At 34.5% G+C, this 21,359-nt stretch overlaps 1 protein-coding gene across 15 annotated transcripts in view; it reads left to right on the plus strand.

Moving 5' to 3' along the window:
- The window catches only part of SGCE (sarcoglycan epsilon), a 71,383-nt gene that overhangs the window by 27,371 nt on the left and 22,653 nt on the right, over positions 1-21,359 (plus strand). For all 15 annotated transcript variants that reach the window (XM_007982130.3, XM_007982126.3, XM_007982124.3 and 12 more), the window contains 3 exons: positions 864-1,021; positions 5,821-5,893; positions 10,277-10,475. In XM_007982130.3, coding sequence (XP_007980321.1) covers positions 864-1,021; positions 5,821-5,893; positions 10,277-10,475 — 430 coding nt within the window. The remainder of the gene's footprint in view (positions 1-863; positions 1,022-5,820; positions 5,894-10,276; positions 10,476-21,359) is intronic.

The following is a 21,359-nucleotide window of genomic DNA, read 5'->3' on the forward strand; positions in this document are numbered from 1 at the left end:
AAATTGTCTTTTTATCAATTTTTTTAAATGTTTTCTTATGAGGCATTCCATGTTTGCAAAACTATATGGCTCAAACTTTTGAGCAGCAGCCATAACATTTGAGAAGAAAAACATGTAGTTAAGAGCGTAGTTTGTGGAGTCAGCCAGGATTAAATGCTATTATAGTTTCATCACTTAATATGACCATGGAGAAGTAACTTAATGTGGAAAATTACATATTCCATCAATAAAATCAGGGCTAATACTAGTAGTAGGTTCATAGGTATGTGTGAAAATAGATGAAATATGGCTTGTAAAGCATTTAACAGGGCCAGGGAATGTGCTAATAAATGATGCTGTTATTATTGCTTGTGATTAATATATGCTGTCATTAGTACAGTTGTTATGGATTTGTAACGTCTTTTTCATCCTATCCTCCAGTGTTTTAAAATTATATTTTTTATGAGACTTTTACAATTTTGGAATATCTTTCATACTCATATTATAGTGTCCAGCGTTTCATGAATGGAATATTTTGGAAAAGAATGAGTACATCAGCATGATTAGGGAATTTTCCTGAAAGATAGTTGTCTCACTGGCAGAACTATCTCACTGTTTGGTGACCAAAAATATATTTCCAAGAAAATTGTATGAATCTACTTTCTTTGTTGCATCAGATTTTGAGACAAATTAAACAACCAAAAGGATTTTTTTTTTTTTAACGTGGAGCCCTAATTTAAATACCCAGATGGGTTTTGTATGTGTGTATTTAGTTGGCTACAAAATAAGAAAAAAATTTTAGACAGAATGTTTTGATTGAAACTACCAAAGCAACATGTGTGAAAATAACTGTCTTATGTCTTAATTCTCTGTTTCTTATCTAGGCGAGATTAGTAATGATCCCATAACATTTAATACAAATTTAATGGGTTACCCAGACCGACCTGGATGGCTTCGATATATCCAAAGGACACCATATAGTGATGGAGTCCTATATGGGTCCCCAACAGCTGAAAATGTGGGGAAGCCAACAATCATTGAGGTAATTTACCCCTAGAAAGAGCAAAACTATACATATATATGTGTATGTGTGTGTGTGTGTATATATATATATATATATAGAGTAATTTGAGTTTTAAGTGTTGAAACTGTAGTTACCTGATGTGGTTTTTAATATTTTGTGCATGGAAACACAGTAGGTAACATTTGGAAATGTGCCATTCTTTTCTGTTTATAAAGTTTTGTCTCAGCTTTTATATTAAAATGACAGTCTAAATTTGTGAAAAAAGTCATGACATTTAAAAAGAAATAGGTTATTATAATATGAATTCTATTTGAGAAAATAATTGTAGACTTGATAGACTTATTTGCTCTGTATTTTGAATTCTGGTTTTATGTTCATTGAAATATAGCCATTCAACAGACATCTTATATACCCCTACTATGTGCCAAGCATTGTGATAGGTGCTTAGGGATAGAATGATAAATAACAGATGAGTCTTGCCATGTCTTACAATTCAGGGGTTGGAGGACTGGGATGCAAACAAATACGTAGCCCACACTGTAATAACTGCTATAGTAAGAAGGTGCTGTTTGATGCAAAGTAAAGAATTTATTTCTCCAAGTAGAAGGAAGGCCGTCTTGGGCAAAAGAAACAATGTATCAAAATCTTGGAGGTATAAGGAAAGTCACATGGTCTCAGAGAACGATAAGTGTGGCTGGAAGAGGATGTACCCCAGTAGGCAAATGATGGGAATGGGAGGTGTTGATGCTGGTAGGGGCAGATCTTTGAGGGCTCTGTAAGCCCTCCTGATGTGTTTAGCCTTTATTCTACAAGTGATGGCAGTGTTACCATTCATCAGGTCCTCACCAGCACCTAGCATCTTAGCTGGGAGATATTAGAAATTAACAACAACAAAACAGTTGTTACATTGAATCTTTAGTGGGAATTAATACAATACTTTAAAAAAAATGAATGGATGTATAAACTAAAAGTATACATCCTTTCAGAGGATTATTTACTATGAGTCTTTCTCCAGAGTTTTAGTCAGCTGTGTACTGTGGATGTGAGCTTCCACAGTGGCCAATTCATTTGGAATTGAAGTTTGTATTAACCGTTCAGTGATTTCTGTCTATAAATCGTATTCCTTAAGGCAGTGTAGCTATAAGATAGGTACTTAGAAGAAGTAAGTTAGTTTGAGCTATTGTCAAATTAATTTTTAAAAATATTCAGTAAAAGTTATAAAAGAAATATATCAATGTAATTCACCACATTATCAGATTAAAGAAGGAAAAACAGCATAATTGTCATGATATTTATGGAAAAAGTGTTTATTAAAATTTACTACCTATTCTTGATAAGAAAAAATAGCTCTTGGCAAACTAGGAATAGAAGTGAAGTTCTTTAATTTGCCAGTTTTTACCAAAAGTAATAGCGAACATCATTCTTCATAGTAAAATGTTAGAGAAATTTCATTTAAATTCAGGAACAAAACAAGAATGACTCTGTCTGATAAATCTATTACAGAATGTATTAGAGGTCCCAGCTAGTACAATAAAGAAAGAAAAACAAATCCATAAGGATTTAAAAAGAAGAAATGGAAACCATCAATGATATAAATGGTCTGTAGACCATTAAGAATCTTAAAGGCTAGCAGTGAACTGTGAGATCAGTATAAATTATTGTGGCATTTCTATACATGAATAGCAAGTATTGAGAAAACACACATTTTTAAAAATACCATTTTTAATAGCAACAAAAATGTTGAGGTACTAGGAATATATCTAACAGAATATATGCCAGGTCTCAAGTCTAGGTAGATTAGGGATTACATGTAAAATGCAAATTTTTAAACAATTATATTAAAATGTAGAAAAATCTCTTTTTGACCTATGGATAGGGAAGGATTTAAGTAAGACCTAAATATTTTTAAGAGAAAAAATTTATCAATTTCACTATGTGAAATTTGTGAATGTCTGTTCATCAACCATTAAACCAGAGCATGATTTAAAAAGACAAGCCACAAACTGGGAGAAGGTATTTTCAATACATGTAACTGACTAAGAGCATCTAAAATAATAAAGAAATCCTGCAATTTAATAAGAAACAGATATTTCACTAAAGAGGAGACACAAACGCCAATAAACTTCAGTAGCTTACTTGTATGGGTAATGAGGAATATTCAGATGGAGATCACAATGAAAATTTTGCCATCAGTAAAATGCACTGCAGGTGGATGTGAGAGTTGGCTTCACTACTTTGGAAAGCAGTACTGAATATCTCATATCGTTGAGTATTCCTGTACCTTATGATATGGCAGTCCTACTTCTAGCAATATGCCCCAAAGAAGCACTTGCGAATGCCCTCCTGGAGACATGTACAATCATGCTCATCAAGCAACATTTGTATAGCACAACACTGGAAAGCCACAAAACAATAGAGACCCAAAAGTCTATCAGCAAGAGAATATATTAATCTTGGTGTATTCACACAGTGAATGTTCAGAGCAACAGTGAACTTAAGCTTGCCCAGCAATATGAATAAGTGTTTTAAACACAATGTTCAATTTAAAAAAAGTACTAGAAGACTACATATAATAGTTTGCCATTTTGGTAGAGCTCAAAAACAAGCAAACTAAACCATATGCTTTAAGCATTCATGCAATTATAATAAAATTGTATTTTAAATGAATGGATTGTTAAACACCAAATCCAGAATGACTACTTCTGGTTGGGGAGAGACAAGGGCTTAGGCTAGGAGTGAAACACATGTACTGAGATGGTTTCATAAGAGTTTATTGTGAGTGCATTCATTATATACTTTATGACTAACATACAGTGTTATGAAAATGTATAAAAATATATTGAAAAGATAAAAATGAAAGTTTACCATAGCTTTCATATAACATAGTGATTTATCTGTAAATAGCTCATTTTTACGTTCATTTATAGTAACAGGTATGGTATTTTAAAATATTCTATTAAGTTAGTCAAGAATTTTTGTATCTTAAATATATAATATTTAATCATATAAGTCTACTATTTACTTCATTCAGTAGATGTTTATCTGAAATATTTAAATTTTAAGTATCTAAAATAGATCAGCTCTGTTTTAGAAATTGGAGAATAAAAATAAAGCATGCACACATAGACACACACATACTCTTCTGCTTTGAAGGTCTTCACATCATCATAATAAGTAAAATCTGAGGATATTACAGCAATTAAATGTCTCATTGGAAGTGATAGAAGGACTACATTCTGATACAGCTGTTAAAATTAAGCATCAACTATAAAATCAGATAATAAAATTCTTCCTCCTGATATGAAATATTCTTCACTCCCTTCAATAGTCTAAATTATTTAAAAATAAATACATTTATTGGAATTTATGAAACTTATAATAATGAAATTTGTGATGATTAAGGGAAGGCTACCCATAAAAATGTTGCTATTAATTTGAAAAAATCTATCTTTTTCTGAGCTGAAGCTTCATGATATTGTAACAAATAGTAGAGGATTATACTTTTTATTGAAAATGTGATTAAATGTTTTGCAGGGTAAACTTTTCAAATGATGAAGTTTCTCAACAAAATCTAGTTAGCATTTTTTGTATGTTTCATTTGAGCAAAAATTCCTAGTTTGTTTAATGGCTAGTCTTAATTTTAATGTTTGGTGTGAAATTAATTGATCATGTGTCCCAACAGATAGCAGCAAGGAAATAATTAAATATGATGGAAATTTGACAAATCATGGAGAGAGAGTTTCTTTTAACTTTATGGAGTAATATGCCTTTCAAAATATGTACCTTTTAAACATTGTTAAAGGTTTGGAATTATTTATTTCAAAATTCTTACTATTCTAACAGTATTTTCAATGGCTGCAACTTATTTTTTTGACACTCATGTAATGTATAAAAATCTTTGATATTTGTTTTAAAATGCACAAGATATTTATTTTTAGTTGAAATCAGTTTCATCCTACTTTTTTGTCTCAGTGTCACCTCCAGCTGCAATCATTGCCAGAAGGTTAGTGCTGGAATTCTAAGATTTTGACACAATCATTTGTTCTTTTTTTTTTTTTGAGGTACTGCAGACGTGTCCGAGTGATTTAATATCTGTTATAAAGTTAAATAGTCCTTAAGTTTTGAAACCATATCCTGTTTTTGGCCTTTGCTTTGTGTGTTGTTTGCACTGGCTGTTTCTGAATTGACTTTGATGTAAGTCTATTGGCTCTGCAAATGTTTACTAATATTTGACCGTATGAAGGGATTGATTTGTGTTTTTGAGCATGTTCCATAAGCTTTATGGACTCTGATCCTTACTACTTTACTCTCATCATAAGTGAGATATGATTTCCAAAGGGTTATTTATGACATTTTTTGACTGATTGGGGTGCAGTTTAGAACTAAATGCAAAAAACACAAAGATGTGCTTGTTTTAAAGTGTACTTTTCATTATAATTCTTAAACTCCATTTAAAAGTACAAAAATTATTGTTTGTTTTTTTGAAAGAACATCACCGGTAAGTAATTCTTAATGGTTAATCCATTTACTAATGATGCATCTGCATTGCTACCAGTGCTTAATGGCCTTCTATGAAAGAGTCTTTCTGATTTTAACTTTTTGTTTCAGTACATTAAATAGACCTGACTAATTATTTATTTTCCCATAATATTGCTAAAAGCTCTGAGTTCTCATTGCCTAGAGAAGGATTATTTTGTAAGTGTATCAACAAATAATGAAAATGGAAAGAACGACAATTTTTTTCATTTTAATCCTTAATGAATTTCATTTTACAAAGAACATTTCACTTCTTTAATATGGTTTTCCTTTTATAATAGATAACTGCCTATAATAGGCGCACCTTTGAGACTGCAAGGCATAATTTGATAATTAATATAATGTCTGCAGAAGGTATGTATGAAAATATGTTGATGATCATTTCCTTATTTACAAGAAGTATTTCATTATGTTTTATAACTACATAAAATATAGTTAAGAATTTTAAAATGCCACATACCTAATATAACTGATGAAATAATAAGATGTAGAAAAGAAAACTAAGCAATATCTAATTTGTTATAAAATATTATGGTGTGTTATGATGATGAAAAGCTCAGATAGGAAACCAAACAGATAGTCTTCTTATTTCTCTAATCCTTTTTCATCACCTTAAAATGGGACTAACAATAGAATTTCTCTTATAAGTATGGAGTAAGGAGTCTACAAGTTAAGGCTGGAGTACTGCACTCCAGCTTAGCTGACAGGGTGAGACCCTGTCTCAAAAAAAAAATTACTAACTGCTTTTATTATTTATTTAAAAATTTACTGTAGGTAGTAGTATAAGTGTATGTGATAATATAGGGTTTCTGGAAAACAAATAAACCATAACTTAGGGCACAATTTCCTTCCTAAATAATTAATAGTGTATTAGTAATTTGTAGAGTCTTTCAGCAATTTAAAGTTTCATATGCTCAAATTGTAAGTGATTTCCTAAGAATTTTGAAGGTTAGGGATAAGGAATTATTCTCAGAATTACACTCTCAAATATTTTGACCTTTTTAAAATCAATTGACTGGGAAAATACCACCAAATACTTTGTAGTTAATTTTTTTTTTTTTTTTTTTTTTTTTTTTTTTTTTGAGATGGAGTCTTGCTCTTGTGACCCAGGTTGGAGTGCAATAGTGCCATCTCAGCTAACTGTAACCTCCGCCTCCTGGGTTCAGGCGATTCTCCTGCCTCAGCCTCCCGAGTAGGTGCGATTACAGGCACCTGCCACCATGCTTGGCTAATTTTTTGTATTTTTAGTAGAGATGGGGTTTCACCATGTTGGCCAGGCTGGTCTCAAACTCCTGACCTCATGTGATCCACCTGCCTTGACTTTCCAAAGTGCTGGGATTACAGGTGCGAACCACCACACCTGGCCTGTTGTTGAAATGTATAAATCATGAAATAATCCTCCCTATGTTAGATATCATTTATGAGGATGACAGGAGGGAAACAGATCCAGAATTTTTTCCCTCTAAAAACAAGAAAACAATTGTACATTCTTGATAGGGGAATTTTTGTTGCTATTTACTAGTGCAACTAAAAACAAATGAGCAAACACCAAACATTTTATCAGAATCTACTAATTTAGAATTAATGATAATGCAGTCAAGGCTATTTTAAAAATTACTTTTACACTATATGAAAGAAGGAATTTCTGTAAAATTAAACATATGTATGGAGAGATTGCTTGAAGACTTAAACCCCCTTAAGTGAATGTTTTCCCCCAGGAGTTTTCCAGTATCAATTGTAGACAACAAATGTGCAAGTTTAAAATTTAAAATGACCTTCATATATGAAAAGCAAGTCCAAGTGCCAGTTCTGTGGGCCTGGACAGAAGACTCCCTGTTCACTCTCCCACTGCCCAAAGGCTTTTGGTAGGTATTTATGTTTGGATCAGGGAGACTTTTGTTCTTGACTACAGTGGTGATTGGATGCTTGCATGCTATCTAAGCTGGCCCTGTAGAATTGGAATATACTTAATGAGCAGAATAATTGAAAAGTTTCCTTCCTTCTTGGGAATTCATCATTATAGTTATAAAGTTATACTACAGTGGCCTTGGACCATCTCACCTCACCATTATGCTCTCAAAGGGACTCGAAACTCTGTCAGGTGTGAGAGTCCCTACAAACTGAAAGCTTGGTCTATAATTTGAACTTCTTCCTTCTCAAATGTAGTCTCAGTGCTGTAGATACAGATTACTCAAGGCATCTCAATAGATGTTGTTGTTGACATATGGGGACCCATGGTCAAGTAGATACTAATGGAAGACTGCTAGACAACTGTAGGATTGAAAATTGGCAGCAGGGCTCTTTGTCTAAATAAGGGGTTTGGAAGGTGTGCTAGTGAGAAGGAGTAGAAGACAGGTTTTAGAAGCCTCCACCATTACTCCAGGCAGTGCTTGTTGCTTTGCTTTTTATGTAGGGTTAGTGGCCCAAACCTGTTTGAACCACATGCACTAAAGTCCATGCATTTGTCCTTGCTGGTCTAGAAAGAAATGTGCAGTGGGATGTACATCTTTGAGCATGGCCTACACTCGTGTTATTTATCCCAGATTAGATTTAGGAAAAGAAATAACAAAAGTTGTATATCAGGGTAATCATGCTCTGTCCAACTCCCTGCCCAGCTGTCTCCTGTTCTGAGAGACCTAATGGGAAATTAGTCATGTAGACTCACACAGCATGAAGCTCAAGGAGAGTACATAAAGTGATTCTCTAAATTGGGTTCAGTGCCTCAGAGGCCTGCCACCAATCTGTTGGCCTACTGTTCTCTTGGCCTCTGTGATTTCCAAATATAGCAGGCATGGGATTTCCCCAGAGTTAGAAAGCTGCTGTGACTCATCTCTGGGAGGCCTGGCAGCAGCTCTTGGATGGGTAGATAGCAGGCAGCTGCCCAGCTCAGAGCCTCTGAGGGGTGTGGTGGTAACCACAGGCTTTGCAGCAGGTCTCAGAAAAGGAGCCATGAAGCGGGATCACATGGAACAGGAAAAGCCAGATAATAATTCTCCAAAAAGTAGCACTGATCATAAGAAAAAGGTTTTAGATACTTTTTAAGAAAACTGAATGTAAAAATATTGAATGAAATGAATAGATTTTAGACTTCTGGCATATTCAAAAGCTGCATTTGATATTATTTATAAATATTTTATTATTTATTGCCAAGAAACTTTTTCATAACACATTTCTGCATGACTATTTCTAGGTATGCAGATAAATGTAGCATGATTAAGCTATTTATCTGTATAAAACAGGAAATTTATTTGCATAAATGAGAAGAAATATATTTTAGATTGCAGATGGGCTATACATTAAGAAAATCTAACAAAACTGTAAGCAGAACAAGTGACAATATAAGAGATAAGCAAAGAACTTTGTATGATTAGGGCTTTGAAAAACTAAGTCTTTAAAAAGTGATGACCAAACTCTAGAAAACTCTTGAAAATTCTGAAGCCATAGTTTCTTCTCTGACTTCATCTCAGGCATCAAATATCCTTTAATAGGATGCTTCATAAGAAATAAGTTAACCAAGATTTCAGGTACTTAATGTAATTTTTATTTTTTGTTCATTAAATAAAAGTGGAATATCTTACAGATACATGAATTTTGTTGACATAAATGAGAGGATATACATAGTGTAATTACTACTGGGGCCTTTAAATCTGTGTAGCACCTAGAAGCATTTTCTTGTCTTCTTAAAGTACAAATTCAGATAATCAACCTTTTCATATTATTATAATTAAGCTAACATCTAATATTTTATAGGCTCCTACTATGTGCTGGGAGCTCTGCTGAGCACCTTATATATGCAGTCTCTTTTAGCATAGATAAAAATCATATGAGGTAAGTTCACATTATGAGATAAGCTTCTGGACCTCTCTAAAAATAAGCTTTCTCATAGGAAAGTATAATGAAAAATACAAACAGCTACTCACCCTCTTGTTGTGAGAATTAAATGTTCTAATTCACCTAAGTCCCCTAGCTTGGCCTGCCTCATAGTAAATACATTTAAAAAATTAACCTTTATTCTTACAGAAATATTATTAAATAAACAGAAAGCTATTATTTATCATAAGAGAACAATTAGAATATAGAGAGTGATGATTTGTAATTGAAGAGTAGCATTTGAGTAACAAATTATCCTTATATATATTTACAGTTTCTTATATGGAAAGGCTGAGTTTGACATGGGGTTGTTTTAATAGGTGAATCATGAAATATTTAGAGAGAAATTTTGATGACACATTGTGGAGGAAAAAACACCAAATCTCCAACAATGTGAAGTGGAATTCCATGAGAACTTTACAATTTTTCTAGAATATTTAATTATAGTGCAATTAAAAACTGTGGAATTGTTCTGGTTTTTAGAATTCCTATTGGACATATAATTGATTTTTATTTCAGAAAAACTAATATTTTAGCATGCTCCTGAAAGATCAGTAATATTATAAATTTAAAATGCAGATTTATCTTTTCTTAGTTGTTTTGCCAAATCCTGTGATTATAAATTGCCCTGATGAGTCTCTGGTGAACCTTGGATTTTATTATATTGTAGATAAAGTTCTGTTTCTAATGTCGGTTATGTTTTTAGATACATCCTCTGTTATACAGAAAGCCTTTAAAGTCAGTATTAATATTGCTTCCTGCTGCCAGGATTATGACAGAACTCAACAAATCGCAAATTGTTCTTTTGTTTCCTTTTTAAAAGACTACTTCATTAAAGATATGCATGCCCTTTTTCACAAAAATTAGACTTCCCGTTGCCATATCAAGCAGAATTCTTCATTAAGAATATGAATGTAGAAGAAATGTTGGCCAGTGAGGTTCTTGGAGACTTTCTTGGGGCAGTGAAAAATGTGTGGCAGCCAGAGCGCCTGAATGCCATAAACATCACATCAGCCCTAGACAGGGGTGGCAGGGTGCCACTTCCCATTAATGACCTGAAGGAGGGGTAAGCAGACCTTTATCTCATTGCCTTAAATATAGATTTTTAAAATATGGTGATCTTATCAAACTTATTATAGATGGAAGATGGTCTATTGCATTTTTCTTTTTAATAAGAAATAGATATTGTAAAGATATGAACATACTAGTAATTTTCTATATTGACAAAGATATCGTGTTAATGGTTTTTTATATCTCAAGTTCCTGGTCTGTGAAATCTAATTGTAGATGAGGGTCAGCATCATAAATTACAGCACTAAGTCTTTTGTACCTTCCATAAAGAAGCTGATTATTTAGGGCCATGAATTTCAAAGGAAATTGACGCCCCAGTTATTAGCTGCAGAAGGATGCGCAGACTGCTGTAACTTTATTCTAGGAAACTATTTCTTCGTCTTTAACATTCTTTCCACCATGTGTCGGTGACTGATGGCTGGGGTGGATTTGAAACCCATTCCTGTGACACAAAGGCCTAAAGCCTGACCTTGTCACTCACAAGCTGGGTGACACTGGGCAAACCCTGAACTCCTCTGTGCCTCAACTTCCTCATTTGTTCCTGTGGGGAACGGATGTTCTCCCTCAGAGTTGTTATAATGATTAAGTGAGATAATGCATTTGAAAGGTATTTGTCAATTCTCAAGCAGTGCAGATAGAAAGCATGACTTCTGACCTTGTGGAGGTCAAGAAACAATCCTGCCTGGGTAAAGTTATTATCAAGACAAACTTTGATGTTTAATTTTTAATATGTAGGTTGAGGCAGATTTGCTTTTCCTCCCTCAATCCTATAAAAGTATAGTCTGTGGAATAAATCACATTTTGCATAGCATATTCCCCTTTTAACTTCTCCTTCACCCATAATCCTGGAAACACTTTTATACAGGTGATATCTAGAATTAGCTAGAATACGTGGATTAGTAAGAATTAAATGTAAGGATAGCTTTAAAGGAGAACTATGTATACATGGATGCGGTCTGTGAGAGTAGGTAGAAGGCAGATGGGGAAAAGCAGTGAGCTGTAAAGTCCAACCTGAAAATTTCAGAATTCAATTTTATCTTCTATTTTATAGCAATGGATTTTGAAGTCAGTCAAGCATACATAGAAGTCCTTTGAAGAAAATGGTTGCTTTATCTCTTGTCTATGTGCTGATTGGCTTTCTATATGAAAACATAATTCTAGAGCTTAAATTTTTACTTAATAGTTACAACATGGTTCTCTTTCCTATAAAGTAATTAAAGCAGAACCATAGAATGATATGAATGGGGCTATCTTCCCTGAAGGCATTCTCCAAATAAGGAGGTTTTAAAACAGTTTTCTTAAGGTAATGTGTTCCACAATTGTTAAAACAATGACCAAATAGTGTTGGAGGAAACAGCACAAAAACAAGGCATTGGTAGAGTTTTTCATTGTTGTGCTTTATTCTGGTCTCACTTTTTCTCCAGTTAGTAGTGCAGGTCCCACCTGTCGAGGTACTTTTAGAGCCTGAACTAAACTAAATTGAACCAAGCAACTCCCTAAACCAAACTGTGACCTAAAGCACTGCTTTCCAACTATGTCTAGCCTGAAAATTGCCAATAGAACATTACTAAAAATATAGATAGGTTCCTGGCCTTTGTTCCCCCTAGAGACTGATTCTTTGAGCCTAGGGCTGGGCCTGAGGGTGTGACTCTATATTAAGAACAGAATTTTTGTCCTACAAGTACTTGTTTGAGAATTCAATCACTGACTGACCCCCAACACCTGCTAGAGGGTGGCACATGCTGTCAGATATTTGAGAGAATCAGTCCCGTGGCATTTATTTGGACTCTTGTCTCAGATCCCTTCCCAACTTGAAATGCTTTCCATGAGTTTTAATTTAATGTTAAGCCTTAACCTTTACAAAATATTCATATGGAGTCTTTTAAAATAGCATTTCTATAAATTGTACACAATGCCAACTCTATTACTCCAGTGTCCCTATACAAACACTCATAAAGTAAAATCCTACTTGAGTTATAATTCAAAAAGAAAAGTTTGTCGCTGCAAATGATTTTGCATGTTTTCTTGAGTTGTTATATAACATCATAATAGAAACAATTTTTTAGCCCTATTGCCTTAAATTTAGAAAAATAAAATCCAATGCTTAACTAGTACTTTCTTTCCTTTTTACCCGTGTATATTATGATTTTTAATTCATTTAATATACTTTCTGCCTTTGTATTTTCTTTTGAAAATATCAGGGGCTATAAATCCTTTAAAAATGAAATATTGAAAAGATCAAGAAATAGGGTCAGAGCTAGCAAAGGAATTATATCCTTTTAAAAAATTTTTGTTTAAAAATATATTCATACACTTCAGAAGTATTAATTAAGCACCTAATAAATGTATTCTGTGTAATACTTGGCATAAGTCTTAGTCCCAGATTTAAGAAAAAGATCTCCATGAAATTATTTCCTATTACACATGTCAGCCACAATTACTACATGCAAATTTTTTCATATTTGATATGTATAGTCAGTTAAACAGCAGATGACCAAGAGTAGCCCTCAGTAGTAGACCCTCAGAGTAAATCTACTACCCTTCTACTGCCTAAAGTGTAATTAAATGTCAGTCCCCAAGAGCCCAACCTGCAGCATCTCAGCTCCTCATCCTTCTTGATGAGCATTTTTTTTTAGTCTGGCAGAACTCACTGACAGCTTTCAAACTTCTCCTAAATCAAACAGAAAATGATTATAAAGATTTACTTCAAAGTGAATAAGCTCCTGCAAAGGAAGGCTGAGCCCTCTGAAAAGATTCATTTTCACTTGCCAGACCCATAACCCCAAGGCAACTGTGCTATCTCTGGGCATGGTCTTGGTGCTACTTTTGCTCCTAATGCTGAGCTAGAGGCTAAGGCCTCATGGATGTATTTAGCCTGGGATAAAGCTGAGGGAAGAAGAGCAGGTTCATATTTCATTCCAGGCATGTCATGGCTGCCAACCACAGGCGAGTGATGTAGTGTAAATGGTGGCTATGAAGGGAATGATGGGGTGTGAGGATTAAAGAATATACTCACTTTTCCTAAGAGATTGTCAAACCTACCACTATTTCCTCTGGTTACCAAAGCATGTGGATCCAGTTTCAGTCAGCAACAGAGAATCCTAGTTTATTCTCTAGACCATCTCACAAAGTACTCCCGCTGATTGTCTGCTTTTTGCTGTATGTCAGAGGCCTCAGTGAGAAGTTATACTTGAGGAAAAGAATGGACATCAATGGCTGCCCAATATTGGTCTGATGGAAAGTCATGATCCTGGGCCAATTTCAGTAGGGTTCTGAAATTGTCTCTATTTATTGTAACTTACAGAATTGCCCTTTATCCTTTTTTTTTTTTTGTCACGCGGGCTAGAATGCAGTGGTGGGATCTCTACTCACTGGAACCTCTGCCTCCTGGGTTCAAGTGATTCTTCTATCTCAGCCTCCTGAGTAGCTGAGATTACAGGCTCTTGCCACCATGCCCGGCTAATTTTTATATTTTTAGTAGAGATGGAGTTTCATCATGTTGGCCAGGCTGGTCTGGAACTCCTGACCACGTGATCTACCCGCCTCAGACTCCCAGAGTGCTGGGATTACAGGCGTGAGCCACCGTGCCTGGCCGAATTGTCCTTTATTCTTAAATGATGTCCCTCCTATAATTTTGGTTCAACTATCCTTTCTTTTATGGAATAGTGGTGATATAGAAATATTTGCAAATGCCTTTAATATAAAATTGGAAACCTGTATCAATTTTTATAACAAAAAACAAATAAAGTCAATGTAACTATATGTTTAGTATCTACTCTTCTGAATTCTATCATTTTTTCTTTCATAGTTTAAGGTTTATTCAGTATTTTTAAAATGGGAGAATATTTTTTTAGTCTTTGGAGTAGAGCGATTTTAAAAACACAATCTAGGCTTGCAGTCTACTAGGGAGTAGGCAAATAATCAGCTAATTAAAATCAGTGTTTTAAGTACCACAATTGAGGCATCACAGAGAGGGCTCCTCTCTCATTACAGTTCTACACCTGGAAAAGGTTTATAGAGGAGCTGAAGGCTAACTGAGTTGAAAATATAAGTACAAATTAGCGTGCTGAGAAAATGAGAAACACGAACGCTATGCAGGGGTAAAGGCTTGGGCAAGTCCCTTAGGTGGGAGAGAGCATAGTGGATTCAGAAATCTACTTAGTGTGGAAATGGAGAAAGATCCAGAAGGGGCAAAGACCAGATCATGTAAGACCTTGTCTTCTGGGAAAAGTTATTTGGATTTCATCCTGAAGCATTAGGACCTGTGCAGAAAATGGTTGATACTAAAGGTTTTGTTTTAGAGAGATCACACTTGTAGAATAGGGAAGACTGAATGGAGAAAATGCTGTGTGGATATAGGTGCTGGGATTTTAGGGGACCCAATAGCATCCATTTTCCCCTGCCAGAGGATACATGAACAAGAGGAACATAAACACATGAAAAAATTCTTTTAGAATTCAGTGCCAATAAAACATTTAGGTCTCTAAGGAATAGTCATGCTTTCCTCTCTCTAATGATGAGAACTGTGACATTTACTGTGTGTTTTTTTTTTAAATTTCAATTTGGGTACAAGAAAATTCAGTGCCAAATGCAGTGCTCTGGCTTGCAAGATAATTATTAGTCCTGTCGAGTTTTCAATGTTTTCCTAATTTCTGGTGACTTTTTCACTTGTTTTATTATATGTATTTCGCTATAATCCCATACATCTTTCATTCTTTATTTTTCATCTCAATTTTATTGATTAATTACAGATATGTACATTAAAAAGAAGCAGGGTGGAAGAAAAGGCAGGAAGTTTGGTGCTGCTGCTTTTGAGAGTTCAGCATTTCCCAGGCAACATGTAACATATATGGACATATTCTTCTCTAAACTGTCTTTTATCTTCTATATACATAAAATAACAAAGTATGTTCATTAATTGGACATTTAGGAAAAAATACAATCATTGGATCCATTTATTTGGTTATTGCTGTAAAAGGTGGAGTTTTGACTTAAATTATTTACCATTACTTGTTTCTTCACATTATAAATCTAAAGGCCTCAATAAATGCATTTTACCTCAAAGAAGAGAAATTGAATTGTTCAAATTGAAAGGAAAAAATTCTTCACAAGAAACAACTCTATCTAGTGTACTCCAGTCTCTAATATTTTGAAGTACCAGGTTTTGTTAGCATTCATTGAGAGTCTTATACTTGATAATAGCCTCCTGTCTCATCTGTTTATACACATTTGAAATTTTGAAAACATGTGGTAGGGTCATAAAGGTAAAGATCATTCTCATTTTACTTCATACAAATTTAAAATTTTGACATATCAAAAACTAGGTGAAAGGAAAACAACAGATTACAAAAACATAATTTTAGCATGTGTAGCATAGTTATTTTTACACATGGACTCAGACAAAATTACATATTTTAAAAAGCTAGCATGTTCAAACTTAGTGATTCTATAAAAGAAGCCATAAATATACTTTTTAGAAAAACTTAATGAGACAAATCCAATATCTTCTGCTTTTGAGCATGACATTTGTGTTCCGTTTGTTTTTAAACTGGTATAATGCTTTTCATTCATGCATTCATTTAGCCAATAGGCTACTTGAGGACAGTGGCAAAGACTAGGTTCAAGGAGCACCATTAAGGGGCTGTTCCTTCACGCCCTTTGGAAGGTGATGGTGACTAGAACTACAGTTCTAGCAGTGGGACAAAACAAAGTGGACAGGTGTGTATGAGAGTTATTTCAGGGTAAATGTCAGAGACTGATGATGGATTGAATATGTGGAGAGAAGGAGAGGAGTCAAAGAGATGGTGCTTGAGTTCATGACTTGAGCATTTGGGGATGTCAATCACCGAGAGAGAAGATAGAAGGAGGAACAGGTGGAGGTGGGGTGGAGTAATGATGAACTCAGTTTGGAACATATTAAGTTGAAAAGCTTATGGATCATCCAAGTAGAGATGAAAGTAATTTGGCAATATGTGTCAACTGTCATAAAAATATTTCCACTTCTAGACCTCTCTTTTAGGATAGTCACATTAAAGAATATGCAGTGATAGTCTTTGCAATATTATTTATAACTTCAAAAAATTGGAAGCAACTTAGTTGTCCAACTCTGAAATAATTGCAAAATAAATCATATGTACTTAAAAAATTATATTGCCATAAAACTATAATTACAAAGACTACAATGTGGAATATGCTTAGATGTAGTAAGTGAAAAAGCAGGACACACAATTATATTTTAGAGATTATTGCAATTAGATTAAAATATATGCATTTGAAAAATATTCTGCAAGGTACATTGGAAAATGAAAATAGTTCTCTTGGCAATATAAATGAGATTTGCTTTTATACCTCAGATTTTCTTTAATGTTTTTATATTGCTTTTATAATTTAAGGAAAGAAACATTTCAAAGCATGAAAATCTGTTATGCCCATTCATGTTACCTTGAAAGGAATTAATTAAAAATCTTAACGGCCGGGCGCGGTGGCTCAAGCTTGTAATCCCAGCACTTTGGGAGGCCGAGACGGGTGGATCACAAGGTCAGGAGATCGAGACCATCCTGGCTAACCTGGTGAAACCCGTCTCTCGGAGGCTGAGGCAGGAGAATGGCGTAAACCCGGGAGGCGGAGCTTGCAGTGAGCTGTGATCCGGCCACTGCACTCCAGCCTGGGAGACAGAGCAAGACTCTGTCTCCAAAAAAAAAAAAAAAAAAACAAAAAACTTAACTAATTGCAAATACAAATCAATGTCTTGTCTAAGCAAGAGGGCCATTAACAGTTGTAAGAAACATTCATTTTATCTCTGTCCTTACAAATATATTTCACAATTACCAAGGAAAAATACGGTGTTGGCTTGGTAGTTATTAAGAGGACAGAAACTGAATGTATGCAAGGCTTAAAAGTAATAACTTGTTTTAAATTAAATATGTTTATATCCACTGATCATCTAAATACCAATAGTTTCTCATATCTACTTTTGTTCTGAATTTTTAATTTGATCTTTAATTTTAGTCAATTATTTACTATTTGTTTCCCAAAGGTACAATAGGTTTTTTAAAAAATAATCTTTCAAATTAGTCCTAAATCCTAATACAAATTTGATGTGAAGAGCAAATGAATTTGTGTGAACACACTCTCAAACACAGTTGTCATCTCAGGCTTGGTCGTGACTTCATATTTAATTTACATAGCTTTGAACTTTTGTGCTGTACTTTTATTTCATTTTTTAAAAATAACAGCTTTATTGAGATATAATTCACATATCATACAACGCACCTATCTAAAATGTACAATTTTAAATCGTGATTTTTAGTAAATTCACAAAGTCATGCAATCATTATTATAATCAATTTTAGAAAGTTGTTATTATCCCAACACCACACACCCACCCTTTTACCCATTAGCAGTCACCACCACCCCCACCCCTAGGCAGCCACTAAGGTACTTGCTGTCTCTATAAAGTGCCTATTCTGGACATTTTGTATAAATGCAATTATATAATGCATGGTCTTCTGTGACTGGCTTCTTTCACTTTGTATAACATTTTCAAGTTTCATCTATGTTGTAGAATAAATTAGTATTTCATTTTTAATCATGGAGTAATATTCTGTTTTATGGATATGCCACCTTTTGTTTATCCATTTATAAGCTGATGAGCATTTGGGTTGTTTTCACTTGTTGACTATTATGAACGATGTCATTGTGAACATTCATGTACAAGTCTTTGTGTAGACATATATTTTCACTTTTCTTAAGTATATCCCTAGGAATCGAGTTGCTGGGTCATATGGTAACTCTGTATTTAACATTTGGAAGAATTGCCAGACTGTTTTCCAAAGCAGATGTATTTTACATTTCCACCAGCAAAATAGGAGAGTTCCAAGTGTTCCACATCTTCACCAGCACTAGCTATTATCTGTCTTTTTGATTATAACCATCCTAGTGAAAGTGAAGTGGTATCTCATTGTGGTTTTGATTTCTATTTTGCTGATGGCTAGTGATGCTGAGCATCTCTTCATATGTGTATTAGATATCTAGATATCATTTTTGGAAACAGGTCTATTCATATCCTTTGCCATTTTTAATTGAATTATTCATCTTTTGATCAAGTTGTAAGAGTCTTTCATATGTTCTATATACAAGTCCTTTATTAAATATATGATTTGCAGATATTTTCTCCTATTTCATGGATTGTCTTCACTTTTCTTAATGGTGTTCTTTGAAGCACAGAACTTTTTTTATTTTGATAGAGTTCAATTTATCTATTTTTTTTTTCTGTTACTGCTGGAGCTTTTGGTGTCATATTTTAAAAAATCATTGCCTAATCCAAGGTCATATTTATGCCTGTTTTCCTCTCAGAGTGTAATAGTTTTAGCTCTTAAAGTCTTTGAATTTTCTGTGTGTATACTATTTTTTAGAGAATTTTTAGGTTTATAGAAAAATTAAGCGTAAGGTGCAGAGATTACTTTTGCATCACCTCCCCCATTATCAACATCCCTCACCAGAGTGGTACATTTGTTACAAATGATGAACCTACATTGACAAATCACTATCACCCAAAGTCCCTACCTTACATTAGGTGTCACTCTTAGTGGTTTACATTCTGTGGGTTTGGACAAATGTATAATGACATGTTTCCACCATTATAGTATCATACAGAGTAGTTTCACTGCTCTAAAAGTCATCTATGTTCCACCTGTTCATCCCTCCTTCCCCTCAACTTCTGGCAATCATTGATGTTTTTACTGTCTTTATAGTGGTTTTTTCTTCCAGAATGCCATATAATTGGAATCATATAGTCTGTAGTCTTTCCATATTGGCTTATTTCACTTAGTAATATGTTTTTAAGTTTCTTCCATACCATTTCATGGCTAGATAGCTTATTCCTTTTTAGCACTGAATAATATTCCATTTTCTGGATGTACCACAGTTTAATTTTCATTCACCTACTGGAGGACATCTTGGTTGTCCTCACATTTTGGCAGTCATGAACAAAGCTGCTATAGATATCCATGTGCAGGCTTCTGTGTGGAAGTAAGTTTTTAACTCCTTTGGGTAAATATAGGGAGAGTGATAGCTGGATCATATGGTAAAAGTATGTTATTTTGTAAGAAACTGCCAAGCTGTCTTCCAAATTGGCTACACCATCTTGCATTCCCACCAGCAATGAATAAAAGTTTCTGGTTGCTTCACATCCTTGCCAGCATTTGATATTGCCACTGTTCTGAATTTTGGCCAATCTGTGTGTTGCATATCTCACTGTTTTCATTTATCTTTCTGTGATGATATGTGAAGTGGAGCATCTTTTCATGTGCATATTTACCACAAGTATATCTTCTATGGTGAGGTGTCTGTTAAGGTCTCTGGCTTTTTGTTGTTGTTGTTGTTAAGACAGAGCCGTACTGTATCGCCCAGGCTGGAGTGCAGGGTTGTGATCTTGGCTCACTGAAGCCTCCGCCTCCTGGGTTCAAGAGATTCTCATGCCTCAGCTTCCCAAGTCAAGTAGCTGGGAATATAGGAGCATGCCACCAAACACAGATAATTTTTGTATTTTCAGTAGAGATGGGGTTTCGCCATGTTGGTGAGGCTGATCTCAAACTCCTGGCCTCAAGTGATCTGCCCACCTTGGCCTCCAAAAGTGCGGAGATTACAGGCTTGAGCCACTGCATCAGGCCTCTGGCCCGTTTTTAATTGGATTGTTTGTTGTTTTATGTTTTAAGTGTTTTTTGAATAACAGTCCTTTATCAGATATGCATTTTGCAAATATTTCCTTCTAGTCTGTGGCTTCTTGTATTACTGGGAGTCTTTTGCAGAAGAGAAATTTATAATTTTAATTAAGTCCATCTCGTCAGTTCTTTCTTTCATGGATTGTGCCTTTGGTGTTGTAACTAAAAAGTCATCATCAAATCCAAGGTCATCTCGATTTTCTCCTCTACTATCTTCTAGGAGTTTCATAGTTTTGCAGTTTGCATGTAGATCTGTGATGCATTTTGAGTTAATTTTTGTGAAGGGCGTATGCGTCTAGATTCATTTTTTACACGTATAAGTCTAGTTTTTTCAACACCATTTATTCGAAAGACTGTCTTTCCTCCATTGTATTACCTTTACTCCTTTACCACAGATTACTTGAATAGATTTATGTGAGTCTATTTCTAAATGTGTATTCTGTTCCATTGATCTGTTTTGTCAGTTGTTTCCCAATACTACACTGTCTTGATTGCTGTAGCTTTATAGTAAATCTTGATGTTGGGTAGTGTCCTCAAAATTTGTTCTTCCCCTTCAATATTGTTTTGGCTATTCTGGGTCTTCTGTTCCTCCATATAAACTTTAGAATAGGTTTGTTAATATCTGCAAAATAACTTGCTGAGATTATGATTGAGATTATATTGAATCTATAATTAATTTGGAAAGAACTGGCATAAGGACAATATTTAGTCTTCCTATCCATAAACATGGAATATCTCTCCATTTATTTAGTTCTTCTTTGATTTCTTTAATCAGTTTTGTAATTTTCCTCATACAGATCTTGTACCTATTTTATTAGACTTATATTTATATATAAGTATTTTATTTTGGAGGGTACTCTGCGCCTAGGCTGGAGTGCAGTGGCACAATCTTGGCTCACTGTAACCTCTGCCTGCCGGATTCAACCCCTGGCTCAACCTCCTGAGAAGCTGGGACTACAGGCGTGACCACGCCCAGCTAATTTTTGTATTTTTAGTAGAGATGGTTTTGTCACGTTGGCCAGGCTGGTCTCAAACTTCTGACCTCAGGTTATCCACCTGCCTCGGCCTTCAAAAGTGCTGGGATTACAGGTGTTAGCCACCACACTCGGCCTGTGTTTTTAATTTCAAGTTCTACCTGTTCTAGGAAAGTGATTGAC

This window comes from Chlorocebus sabaeus, chromosome 21 (genome assembly GCF_047675955.1).
Source record: "Chlorocebus sabaeus isolate Y175 chromosome 21, mChlSab1.0.hap1, whole genome shotgun sequence".
Taxonomy (NCBI): Eukaryota; Metazoa; Chordata; class Mammalia; order Primates; family Cercopithecidae; genus Chlorocebus; species Chlorocebus sabaeus.